Source organism: Hipposideros armiger, unplaced genomic scaffold (genome assembly GCF_001890085.2).
Source record: "Hipposideros armiger isolate ML-2016 unplaced genomic scaffold, ASM189008v1 scaffold_37, whole genome shotgun sequence".
NCBI lineage: Eukaryota > Metazoa > Chordata > Mammalia > Chiroptera > Hipposideridae > Hipposideros > Hipposideros armiger.
In genome coordinates this window covers 4415621-4428925 of record NW_017731387.1, presented here as the reverse complement: position 1 = coordinate 4428925, position 13305 = coordinate 4415621, and the positions used below count along the sequence as shown (strand labels likewise).

General features: G+C 60.3%; 1 protein-coding gene across 12 annotated transcripts in view; it reads right to left on the bottom strand.

The window, feature by feature from the left end:
* The window catches only part of PKP1 (plakophilin 1), a 42599-nt gene extending 29294 nt beyond the window's left edge, over nucleotides 1-13305 (bottom strand). Inside the window, exons 1-4 of one of the 12 annotated variants that reach the window (XM_019637971.1) lie at nucleotides 10931-11020; nucleotides 5736-6252; nucleotides 3229-3901; nucleotides 2204-2487 (exon numbers count right to left, since the gene is read on the bottom strand). In XM_019637971.1, coding sequence (XP_019493516.1) covers nucleotides 2204-2405 — 202 coding nt within the window. In that variant the 5' untranslated portion in view covers nucleotides 2406-2487; nucleotides 3229-3901; nucleotides 5736-6252; nucleotides 10931-11020. Of the gene's footprint in view, nucleotides 1-2203; nucleotides 2488-3228; nucleotides 3902-5735; nucleotides 6253-10329; nucleotides 10479-10930; nucleotides 11218-13217 lie in introns of those variants that run through there. The other 11 variants (XM_019637967.1, XM_019637974.1, XM_019637973.1 and 8 more) reach the window with 11 other exon arrangements.

Sequence of the window (13305 nt, the reverse complement as noted above, 5' to 3'; positions counted from 1 at the left end):
CAGGAAGCTGTCGCTAGGCAGCCACACCCCTGCGTCCCACACAGTCTGAGGAGACACCTGTGCACATGGGGCTCTGGGAACACAGGACAGCAAATGCGGGGCCAGTTCAGGGAGAGGACCATGTGGGCAGGCAGGCTGACAGCAGCCTCTTTCTGCGGGGTCTCCAGGCCCCAGAGACCCTGCTGTTCCCCACCCCGGGGGCTGCCCGGCCAGGAGGGGGTGTTTCAGGGAGGGCCTGCCTGGGCAGGGAGGGCACTGGGCCACGGGCTTGTTCTTCAGCCCCTGTCACTCAGCTCCCTAAGCCCCGTGACGGACAAGGCAGAAGAGAACCTAGTCGGGAGGGCTCCGAGGGAGAGCCAGTTCATTGCCAGGCCCACAGCTGCCTGGTTCCTGACCATCCTTCATGGGGCCCAGCGGTGACAGCCACCATGCCCAGCCCCTGCGGGGCGAGGAAACTGGGGCGTGGCCCTTCCAAAGCCACCAAGTCCCCCTCCCGGGAACCAGAGTGGGTACATGGGATGTCAACCAACTCGAGAAACAGGGAGTGGGGGGAGTGGCAGCGGAGCCAGCCGGGAACAGTCGGGCGGCTCTGGTGAAGAGGAGGCGAAATCTGATGAAACCGAGCCAGACAAACCAGAAGCTCCGGCTTCTGCTGCCCTAACTGCCTCTCCCAGCGATGATGCCGCCGGGGGACTGGCCCCTGTGGGAACCTCACCAGGGCTGAGAGGAGGGGACACACCTACAGCCTTGGGACTTGGAGACCCCGTGTCTGCACAGGAATGCAGGAGCCACTGGCGGCCTCCCTCACACGGGGCCCTGCAGGCACTTGGCCGGTGTCCAGCTCGTTGGGAAGAAGAGGTGTGTGGGGCACCGGCTGGTCTGAGATTTTTCTGGAGCTGTGAGCCTGGAGCTCAGGCCGGAGACGGAGTGGGAGCGGAAAGGGTCAGGCGAGTCTCGTTCAGGGAAGGGACTACACTGGCTTTAGCTGGGACTGGGCTGTGGCCGCAAATGGGGCACTTTGTTGGCCGAAACCTGCACCCAAGAAAGGCTAGTAAGCAGCTACCGAGGCACCAAATAAAAGAGGAGAAAAGGCCCTGGAAGCTCATGACCTTGAGCGGAGGAACCAGGAGCCCAGACCAGGGCAAAGGGCACGTGGAGCGGAGCCGCAGAGCCTCTGGGGCTCGGGGGGGCCTCAGGCAGGCATTCCTCTCCCTCCGAGGCGCCATCGGGGGGACGGGAGAGGAGGAGGATGGAAGCCAGAGGTCGGGAGTGTGCGCGGGCCTGTGCGCGCCGTGTGTGGTGGGGGGTGGGCAGGGGTCTGTGCCCTCCCCCGCATAAACCCTGGTCGACTGGACTGGTTTGCAGCCTGCAGGGTCTTCGTTGGTTATTTTACTCAATTTAGCTAAATAAACACATACACAGAAGGTTCACTAATTTGTGTTATTCTTAACACCAATCCTTTGTATTAAAGCATTTGGTCTAAAAATTTTCCACAATCGTCCATCAGACACTGTGCCGCCTTCCTTGAGTTTAGGGGACTCTATCCTTTTCTCCCAGCACCGGCCCCAGTGGGGGCACCTTGTGCGGGGATGGCTGGCTGGTCAGGCTGAGCACACGCACTGGACAAGGGCCCCCACGAGGGCTCAGCCCGGGGCTAGTGGGGTTCCCAACTTGCCAGCCTCGGCCCCTGCTCCCCCAACACACTTGCTCCCCTGTCAGCGGAGTGCGGTAAGGACGATCCCGCGGGAACCAGCGGGTCCCCAGGGAGAGCACAGGCCCCCCACTAAGAGCTCCTTGTCCTGGGCGCCTGCTGAAGGCACAGGAACGGGTGCCTGGGAAGCGCCCGCGGGATGAGGGTGAGCCCTGGGGCCGCCGCCCCGAGAGGACAGGAGGTAGGGGCTGTTCCTGAGCAGAATCGGGAACACAAAGCCGATGGGGCCCAGGGCCCCGCCCGAGAACGGCGCGCGCTGGAGAGAGCGCCTGGCCGCCCGGGGAGGCGCTTCGGGGGGCGCTCGCCGGTGCGCCCAGGCTCCCGGGGCCGGCCAGCGGGTCTGGGCGGTGGCTCTGGGGTCACACCCCGCGCAGCCCCGGCCTCGGCTGGCCGGCGCTCCCTCGCTCCACTGCAGCCGGGATGTGCGCGCCCCGCGGCTGCCACGCACCCCAGGGGCGCGCACGGCCCCGCGCACGTGCGCCGGGACTTTACCTCGGTTGGAGTGGCTCAGGGTGGACGAATGGGAAGACTTGGGCTTCTGCCGCTTCACCGTCATCATCACCTGCTCCTGCACGCGCTGCCTCCCCGACGTGCCCGTCTTCATCTTCTGGTCGGACGGCAGAGCCAGCGTCGAGTTGTCCTGGTCCTGGAAGCATTCGTAGGCCAGGGCGGTCTTGAGCGGCGAGTGGTTCATGGTGGCGGAGGCGGTCAGGCCTGGACAGCGGAGGCGGCGAGTGGCAGCGGGCGGCGGAGGGCTCTTGTCGCTCAGCGGCTCCCTGTGGCCATAGAGCGAGTGTTGGCGAGGGTTCCGGGCTGCTCCTGGCGCCTCCGCCCTGGCTCTTCCCTTTCCTGGCACTGCCGAGGCCCGCCCTCCGTCAGACTGGATATACGGCCCCTGCCTGCACCACCCACTCCACCTGGTTGTGCCTCTGCTGGCGCAGCCCAGCCGGAGCTCCTGGGGGCAGGGCTGCGTCCAGACTGTGGGACTGCTGTCTCTGCTTTCTCTGGGTCCCGCCCCCCACCCCCTGCGCAGAAGGTGAGGCCGACACGCCCCTCTGTCCTGTTCCTCCTGCTCATGGAGAAAGTATGTGCTCAGCTCAGGAGCCCAGGGAGACGTCCCTCTAGGAAAGAGTCTTCCTGACTCGGCCCCCAGGACAGCCAGACGCCCATCTGCCTGTCCTGAGGTCATGGCCAGACCACCTGTAGGTGGGGGAAACACAGCCCGAAGGGAGTGCTCCTTCTTGTGGGGACAGTCCGTTCTGTGAGGCAGCTGCCAGCCTGCAGGGAGAGGCGTGGGAGCCAGAAGCCAGACCTGGACCAGCCTCGAGATGGAGAACCACAGAGCTGTAACCTGCCGGGCGGGGACGGTGGACCCTTCTGAGACTCCAGACTTCGCCCCTAAAACGGCTCCTGGCACATATTAGGGCTCGATGACAAATATTTTAGAATGGATGAATGAATGAAGTCTAATTTAAGATAAGAATCAAGTCTAACGTGAATCCTACCCAGATCCTTACCGAAAAACTCAGTCGGCCTCGCCCGTACCACGACCCCGCGATGGCCTGGATTCCAGGACTCGTGTGTGCGTTCTCCCCCACGCTCGCCCCTGGGGACACACGTGTGGTGCTGCATCACTCACATTGCATTGTCCCCAGGCGTGGCAGCAGCCCACACCAGAAGATTTGGTGTGACAGGAGCTGAGTTATTTTTTCAAATGGCGTCGATGGAGATCTTTGTAAAAGCATCAAACTGCCTCTTTAACAAAAGACCCTGAACGCGTTTCGAGAACTCCGTGAGGACCCTGGGCCCTCATTGTGGACATCATTCCCGAGCTGCGTAGTCATCTGCTCAGCTCCTGAGTGTCGGGGGCTCTGCTGGCTGCGTCATGCTGTCACAGCCATCACTTCTGCTGTCATTTGTAGTCACCGCTCCCTCTGAGTTTGCCCTTCTCATTTGCAGAGGAAAGGGCCGTCAGAGGATATGCTTGTTGGGCATTTCATGTCGAGGACGGATGGAGAAGCCTGAGTGACAGTGTCAGGGCCACATGAAGGTCACGCTCTCACTTCCCGAGGAGTGGGTGTCACACGCGGGGAGCCCCAGCTTTTTCCTGGTAGCCACGTGCCAGGCAGGCTATTGTAAAGCAGGGTATAGTTCCCAATAGAAATAGTTTTATAATTGAGGGTTGCGTCCCTAAGAGCAGAGTATCAAATAAACCAGAGATGTGAGCAACAATATGTCATGGCTAGAAAAGTCCAGCACCTGTCACCCTCTCTCATCACTTAGAATTTTAAGATGCTGCTTCCAGCCATAGACCGTGAGGGCTGACGGAGCCCCGGACACCTCCCAGACCAGCCTCTGCATCTTTCTGATGGGGAAGGGAGGCAGCGTGCCCGAGGTCACCGGCTAACCTGTGTCAAAGCCTCCATCCTAATCAGGCCTGGTGACTCCCGGGCCACGGTTCTTCCCTCCAACTCTCCAGCCTCCCTTTTAAAAGTGCTATAAAACGGGCATTAAAGTACCTCACGTGCGGGTCACACAAGGGCCCCACTGTGCTATAAAGGGCACATGACAGCACATAAAAATACAGTGCCATCGTGTCACACACCTGGCCCATCCCAAACCTAATATGCTAGCCACAAAGAATGTTCATTATATCTGTAAAGAACAATAGTTTTGCCTCCTCTAGGATGTAGGAAGCCCTGAAGGGAGTGATCAGAGCGGCCCCTGCTGCTGTGAGAGGCCACACTTACGCCCTGGACACTGACCCCGGGTCTCTTCAAAACTGATTCCCGGTATGAATCTCAGGGTTTCTAGATGCTTCTCTGTTGCTCCGATATTAACATGATTTTGATGTGTCAACTGCAATAGCCCACATTGACTGTTCCCGTGTGAACCAGGCATGGTGCTAGGTCCTTTATATATACATACATATATATATATATATATATATATATATATATATATATATATATATATATGACCAGCTCCTTAGAATCCTTACAATGATCCTGTGGGGTGGGGACTGGCGCCACCATCTTCCCTTTCCAGATGAGGAAAGCAGGCTAAGTGAGCTGGAAATGGGCAGAAACAGGGCCAAGTGCAGGCAGCCCGAGCCCAGGGCCTGGGCACGCACTGGCCGTGCCAGGCTGCTCCTTGCAAATTCCAAAGCCTTCCATGAATCAGCCTTTTAACAGCACCCATGTCCGTCACACAGCACGAGAGTCAGGCCCCCGGAGTTCCGGTTCCAGCTGTGTCGCTAACAAGCTTCATGATGCTAGCAAGTCCCTTCCTCTGTCCCCTGTGCCAAATCGGTGAGCGAGGAGCAGATTTGATGGCTCACCAAACCGACTCGAGCCCTGACGCTCTAATTTTGATGAGGACGAACGGGTCCTCATCTTTGCCACCTGCCCTATAGCGTTAAGTGGGACCCAGTGTCATCAACTCTTGAGGCTTCCAGTGCTCATGAAAGTGAGACACCCCGTGACCCCACGGCTCACTGGGAAGTGAAACCTGGGTTCTTTTACCCAACAAGGATGGGCCAGCATGTCCTGTGTGGCAGGCCCTGTCCTAGGCGCTGGGGACACACTGGGAAGAGAACGAAGTCCCTGTCCTTATTGGGTGCACCTCCTAGAGATGGGGGAGAGGGGACAGCTGCCCGGGGAGGAGGGCTGGCCCAGACCAAGGCTGAGAGGAGGGCTCTAGATGGAAGCTTCTCTTTGCTCAGTTTCCAGCCCCCTGGGGAGGGGACCACCTGTACCTGAACCCCAAACTGATGCAGACGCCCCCAGGGAGCTGAACGAGGTCACCTTCCGATATGACCTCAAAGCTGTTGCAAGCGCCTTTGGATTCCCTGGACAACAGCCATGGGGCCAGCGCCCTGCTGTCCAGCCGTTTCTCGCTGAGTTCCTTTGGTCAGCTAACAGGCTTCCCAAGGGCTGCCCAACTCAGGCACCTTAAAACCTTCCCTGAGGGGCCACACTGCCCCCTCCCCAGTCTCTAAAGGCGCCCCATGCTGTTTCCCTACCAGCCCTCAGCCGCTCTGCTGTTGCACACATGCTGTTCCGTCTGCGTGGGTCACTCAGTCAAGTGTTCACCTAGCGCCTGACCAGGCCGCACACCAGGTCAGCTCCTGGGGGTTGAACCAGGGAAAGAGACCGGGTCCTGCCCTCACAGGACCTCCATTCTAAGAGGGCAGGTGAAGAGCAAAGTTGTTTGGATGACTAAAAAGACTGAGAATTGTATTCGGGGCTGATGTCCCACACAGAAGGGCAGCGTTTGCCACAGTGGCCAGAGAGGGGCGCGTAGGCCGAGCCCAGAAGGGTGAGAGGCAGCTGCCGTGTTGGGGGCGGGGTGCGTACTCCAGCAGAGGGAACAGTAGGTGTCAAGGCCGTGAGCCTGGCATGTCCTCAGAACTACAGACCAGTGTGGCATCCATGTGAGGTGTGTGGGCACAAGACGGGCACAGAGGCAGGCAGGCCGCACCGTCCTGTACGGCTTCCTGTGGTGATGGGAGCGTCCTGCATCTGTGTAGCTATTTAAATCTGTGAAAATGAAATGACATGAAAAATGCAGTTCCTCTGGCACATTTCAAACACCCAAGAGCCGTATGTCGCCAGGGTCCCTCACTGGACAGCACAGGATCGTGCTGGACTTTGGAGACATCTGTCTGGGGTTTAATTTTAAGAGAGAGGAGAGGCCATTGAGAAGCCTCAGACAAGGGGGTAACAAGACTCTGCAGCCCCTTCCTCCTGCCTCTGTCAGCTTGTCTGCCCGATTTTTCCTTGCCGAGGAATTCCCTGGGCCCTTCGTAACTGGCGCCGGCCTGTCCCACGTCACCTGTATGACCTGGGGCAGCCTGAGCGAGGGGACGTGTGTGTTCACGCCTCGCTCCCCTCTGTCCACATCCCTGGCACACATACAGTGCTCGATCGATATTTATTTTTTGAGCTGAGTCCACTCTCTTGCTCCGTCAAGGCCACGTCCAGCCCTCAGCAGGTCGCTTGGATCACTTGGGCTCCGTGCGTCTGGTCAAGCCTGCGTCTTTCTAAAGGCCAGTTTCTCTGGTGATTGTTGACCTGTCTTCTGCTGGTAGGGACCCCCTCAGGCAGGCTTGAAACCCCCAGCCCATTTCCCCGAGAGGGTGGGAACCTGTCCGTCTCACTTCCTGAGGCAAACTGACATCAGGAAGTCAAATTAGCTCCCCCGCTGCCCTGTCCTGGTCGTCTCGGGGACCAATCAGGGAAGCCATCTTCCTGAGGACGGGAATGAAGGTGGCGCTGCCCCTGCGGTGACCTTCAGGATCCTGACCCTCGCCACCGCCCTCCAGGTACCAGGGTAGGAACAGCCCAGACTCTCGGGCTGACACCTGCTGTGACCTCCTGTCCTCAGGCGTGGGGTCTGTGCCTCGCGGCCGTGGGTGAGAGACGGGAAGTGGAGGGCACAGCAGACGCCACTCCCCAAGCCCCTGGCAGACACCCTGATTGGAAGGTCAGCGCCTGTGACCGTGGGTCTCCCCTCCGTGAGGGTAGGGATTAGAGGGGGGCTGTGTCCCTTCATGCCAGCCTGCTGTGCCCTGGCAGGAGACGAGGGAGGGCTGGCAGTGGGCCGAGAGAGAGCGAAGGGTGCCGGTTCTGCCTGGAGAGCAGGGGCAGGGCGGGCTGGGCCGGGCCAGCTGAGGGGCAAGGCCAGGGCCTGCCCCTCGGCCTCCAACACGCCACAACTCTCTCGAGCTGCCGTTCTGGTCCCTGGGTGGGGTGGGCGCGGCGGCGGCCAGGGAGGGAGGGGCGGTGATGAATAACACGGCAGCGACCCAGCCCCGTCCCAACTGGCTGCCGTCAGCACTCGGTGGGTCGGCTCTGCGCCACACCCCTCTGCCAACCCAAAATTCCAGTTCTGTGCTCCCGACACGCTGGCTTTCCATCTGCCCCTCCCCCTGGCCCGCAGGACTGGAGTTCCCGGCTGGGTCCCAGCCTCAGGGTTCTGGGGGGGCCCCTAGCTGCCGGCGGGGGCAATGCCATTTGGGCGCAGATTTCAGAGCCTCCCCAGGAGAATGAGAAATGGGCTTCGGAGTGAACAGGCGAGGTGTGCACGCCAGCGTTCCCACCGCTGGCTGTGTGACCGTGAACAAGCCACTTAACTTCTCTGAGCCTCAGTTTCCTCATTTGTAACATTAGGTTAGTAATGTGGTCTCACAAGTTTCTCGTGACCATAAGTATATTTGTACCATGTCCAGCGCGGAGCTTGGTGTGCTGCAGAGTTTAATCACCAGCAGAGATTCCTTCCCTCCCCTGCACCCCTCCTATCTAGTGTCCATCTTCTGGTCTCCCCACTTTACGCTGTTAGCCGGGGCCGAGCCCCCCACACGGGCCTCTCCTCCCGCCCAGGCCTGGCTCATGGTTGACCGTCGCTCTCTGTCATTACAGCTCTTGCAAACTTCAGACCCTCAGATGGAGAGGGGCCTCACAGGCCATCTGTCTAGCCCTTGATTTGTCAGAAGACGCACTGAGTGGTGGGAGGCAGGCAGGGTGACATGGCCTTGCGAGGGCCTGGGTGCCTGGCCGTGCCTCCCCCACCATGGGGGCACGGGTCCTCTCTCCCTTTGGGGAGAGTGAGGGTGGGGAGCTGAGGGAAGTGGGCAGGAGAGGAGTTTGAGGGGGGTCCTGGAGGTCCCCGCCGGCCGCTGCTGGGGGATCGCGAACATCTGGGGGTGGAGCACGGCCCAGGGAAAGGCCGTGGGAGCTGCAGAGCTGGCAGCAGCCTGCCTGGGGTGTGTGCCTACGGAGCTGAGCCTGCCCCTGTGCTCCCCCTCTCGGCCTCCCAGTCACCAGCCCAGCCCCTGCACAGCCTTGTGGTAATTTGATGAGTCACCCGCCCGCGCCCGCAGACAGGGCGGCCACACCCATAGCAGCTGGCACCCCGGATGGTGCTTCTGCTCTGAGCTGCTGGGCCAGACCATAGATGGGCACCGATGGGAAGCCAAGACGCTCCAGGGCCTCGCGGCGGGCTGAGAATCTGCTGAATGGCAGAGCCTCCCATCTGCATTGCCCCATCGCCACCGCCAGGGCCTCCTGGAGGCAGCCGGGCCCAGGGGCACCCGTCACAAGCATAGGCCTGGTGCCTCCCAGATCTGTGCTCAGTGGTCCTGGGCGTCAGCTGCTCCAGGGGGTCTCTAGTCTCCCACCGGCCGGGCCCAGGTGGGGCGCTATGGTGGGTCAGGCGTGGTGCCCTCCGCCTGGCAGGGCGCTGTTTTACCCCTGCCATCCAGATGCCAACACCGCCTGCCCTCCCAGCCCAACTCAAATGCCCCGTCCTCCCCACAGGCCCCCAGACGTTCAGTGCTGGGTGACTCCACCCTCCCCAGCTCTCTCTCGTGCCACTTAGCACACAAGGCGTCTCCCAGCACACTGAGGGCGCCTGGCACTGCCCTGAGGATGGCACTGCCTCAGGCCTGTCCTGTCCACTGACGTGCCACCTGCGTGTCCATTTCCTCATCCTGTGCCCTCGTGCCTGTTTCAGCTCCCCCTGTCCCCAAACTCTTTCCAGACCGTATCTTCATATCTGAGGCCTGGACTTCAGGTCCTGTTAGGTTGGGGCTGGACCTGGCCCCATTTTGACAAAAAGTCCTCAAAGAATTGGGGGTTTCATGACCCCGGGCCCTCCTGCCATCTCTGGTCTTAACGCTCCACTGGCTACTACAGGTCAAGGTCAGCGTCTCCCTGCAACCCCGAGCCAAGTGCTTCTCCCCAAACAGCACCGCGCACGCCACACACCACAAGACAGAGGGGCTGAAGGACACATCTTTGGGGGGGACACACTCTAGCAGGTTGAACGGTCGCCTCCCCCAAACTGCGTTTATGTCCCAACTCCCAGAACCTGTGAACGGGACCATATTTGGAAAAAGCATCCTTGCAGCTGTAAAAGATCTAGAGACAAGATCACCCTGGAGTGGGGCAGGCCCGAATCCAATGGCAAGTGTCCTTTCCCGAGAAGGGGAGGGGAGGACCTGAGACCCGAGACCCAGAGGAGAAGCCCCAGGAAGACGGAGGCAGAGATGGGCAGAGATGGACGCGACGCCAGCCTGAGCCCGGGAACACCAGAAGCTAGAGGGAGCCTGGGCCGGATTCTCCCAGAGCTTCCAGAAGGAACCAGCCGACTGTGAGAGAAAAATTTCTGTTGTTTAGACAGCAAGTTTGTGGTAATATGCGTGGTCGCCCGGGAAACAGAGACACGAACTCTGAAACTCTCCATCACCTGGCATGAGCTGTCAGCCTCTCTCAGCAAACCCACTCAGCACGTGGCTCGTGGGGTGTGGGACCCAGGACTGGCCCCCAAGGGTGCAGCAGAACGACACCGCCCCTCAGCAATGGCACCGGGCAAGGGCCCGCTGGTTCCTGCCCAGCCCTGGACAGCCAGCCTCGCCCCCTCTGCCCTTCCCTCCGTGTGTTTGGTTTCACCCATCCCGAGAAGAGCGTGATGCTTGATGGCCGTGGGAAAAGTGAGGCAGCCATGGTGATGTCACCCTCTACCGGGAGGAATTTATGCAGCCAGTCCCGCCTCCGCCAGGAAGTCAGGGGGGCCCCGCCTGTAATGACCACGGCCTGTCAGCCCCATTTTCATACCTCCTCAGTGAATGGATGTCTTTCGGCCGTCAGCACAACGCAGCCGCGATTAAACACAAAACAGAAGAGGGCTTTGTCTTTCTCTGGGGCCTCTCATTCTGGAAGCTTGGGCAGTGTTAGGAGCCATCCTCCCTTTATATATGGGTAAGCTGGCCAGGAGGACAGCCAGAACAGGGCTCTGGTCAAGGTACCGACCGGAGCGTCTGGCCGACTTGGCCCCGTAGGGCCTCCCAGCCCTCTCACTGGCCACGCCCAGCAGGCTTCTATGGGAGGCTTAGGTGTGTTTTCAGAAAAGTCCTCAGGATTTGCTGGACCTTCTCAGAGATGGTCAGTGTGGGGCTCAGCCAGCCTGCCCAGCCCAACGAGCCGTGGGAGGTGAGTAGGGGGGCTTAGGGAGAGGGTGCTGTGCTCGGGGGCTGCTCTGTGCCTCAGTCTCCCTGGTACAAGGCAGATTCCGGGCCTGGCGTGGCTGCCAACTGGCTGTGTGATTGGACACGTCATTTGCCCTCTCTGGGTTTCAGTTGCCTTTCTAGTGAAAGGAGGGGTTTGGCGTCGATGCCTGAAGTCAGGCCTTCTCCAATCTTGCTGTGCATCGACTCACCTGGGAACCTGGTGCAGCAGGTCTGGGGTGCGGCCCGGGACTCTGCATGGCTGACAAGCAACCCGCGCATCTGATGGTTCTGGTCCTCAGACCACACTCAGGCGGCATCTGGGGCAGGCCACCGCCCTCTCATTGTCACCGCCTTCCCCACAGGGCTGCTTGAGGCCTCAGGCAAGCACTCAGGTCTCAGCTACGGCTGTAACAATGGGGGTGATAGACGCCACCGCCCAGGCTGGTTCTGAGGATTGAATAAAATGTCACTGACAGCCGCAGCCGCTCAGACGACCCTGCACACAGAGTGCCACCCGTCACCATTCCTCCTCTCGGCCATTAACCCACTCAGAGGGCGGAACGGTCAGCGGGCAGCTGCTGCTTCTCCCCTCAGGGGCCGTTTCCTTTTCACCCCTGAGTGCAATCTGCCAGGCCGTGGTCCAGTGGCCTCTCAGTCAGTCCCCAGTGTCCCTTAAGGTCCCACCCAGGCTTCTCCACTTTCCTACCATCCTGGAGGCTCAACCAGCAGTCCCCTCTGCCAGGTCCCCTGAGAGCATGAGGGGCCCCACTTGGAGCAGCTAGGGAACCTGTGAGCTCCTGCCACCTGGAGTTTGGGGTTTGGGTAGGAGGGAGGCCAGTTGGCTCGGCTCACGAGGATCCTCACTTCATTTCCCTTGAGAAACTGCCTGCTGCCTGAAGGTGCTTGGGGTTTGGTGGGAGTGTCAGTCTCCATGGCGATGAGGTTTGTGGTGTAAGCAAACAGCCGGAGGAGGCACGGCACTGGCTGGATGCTGGGGGGACGCTCAGAGCTCCCACCCCACTCCCGGGACCTAGATGGCAGGGACCCCCCAGCAGTGGTCTTCCCTTCCCGCCCCCCCCCTTGTAGCGCAAGCTCCTCGCAGGGTGTGCAGCCCTCGGGGAGGCTGCCAGGTGTAGACCCCCTCCCAAACGTGCAGTGAAGTCTGCTTGTGTCTAAATAGAACAATTACCCTAATTGCTGTTTGTGCCAAGTATACTGTCATCATCAGTCTGACAACGAGAGAGGCATTATTCACCCCGACCGGCCACGGAACGGTAGCCTGGGGGCTCCTGGAGCCGGAGCCACTGGAGCGGGGTCTCAGAGGGACCCTGGTGCCCAACCCCGCCCTGTCTGAAACTACACCCATCACCAGGCTCCAGGCCTCTGGGGTCTCTGGCCACGAGGGGGTTCTCTCTTCGTGTCTAGGTGGGAAGGTTCAGGTTTGCGGATGTGCAATGTTTACACAGCACGCTTACCCCGGGCCCGGCCCTGTGGACCTCACAGGCCCTCGCTGATCCTGATGGTGGCAAACCAGCGACAGGGAACCAGGCGGACCTGCCCATGTGGGGACAGGAGGTGCAGCGTACTCACAAGCAACAACCTCTTTTGCAAGCATTCAGTCAGACTATTCCTGCCCATTTGTGGGGCTCCCCTCCAGTCACCCCATGGCATTGGAGGGCGGGGGTCTGTACCATGCACTCTGCCTTCTGTCTGCAGGTCCTTCCGCCACGTCTGAGGCGAAGCCCTGGGCTCTCGTGAGGGAGTGTGGCCATGTCTGCGCTGCCAGGGCTCTCCCCACCTCCGTTCTCACTGGCCCCTAAGATGCCCGGGTCCTGGTCTGGTCGTGACGAGCGCTCTGGCCCAGCCTGGGCACGCCACCCTGCGGCCCCCTGGCTGCTCTGCCCGCCCCGGCGATGCCTCCTGGGCAACCTGCCGGTCACACTCTCAGCCCCCTTGAGCTTCCTGGGGGCACAAGGGGCCATCTGGACGCCTCTGTGCCTCACCAAGGCCGTAGGGAGCTGGGGGCACAAGCGCAGCAGTCTGTCTGGACGCCTCCCTCGGTCATTGGCAGTCTCCTGCCGGGTGCTCCTGGATGTGGCCCCAGGAGGCCCACTGGGCTTTTCTGAGGGCCTTGCCCTGTTCTGGGTCTATATTCTTAGAAGCTGGAGCGAGACTCCTGCAGGAGTGCCCACCACCCTCTCTGGGTGTCCCCACCCGTTCATGCCCCCCTCCCAGGCCCCAGCAGGTATCTCTTCTTGTCCCCTTGTCTGTGTCACCCCTGGGCAATAAGCCCCCTGGGTAAGCCTAATCACAGAACTGAGGAAAAGGAAGAAAAAACATGGATTACATCGGGGAGATTTGAAAAGCAGTAGCCATGTTACAGAGAAAACTAGGTGAGGCTTAGGAATTGTACATTTTAAAGAGCACGCAGGCGCCGCTAAATATTCTATATACATTTAAAAAATGGTGATAAAATACACAGAGCAAAAAACGTACCATTTCAACCATTAAGTGTCCAGTTCAGTGGCCTTGCGTGCACCACACCCGTTGTTCAACCATCCCCGCCTTCCACCTCCAGCTCGTC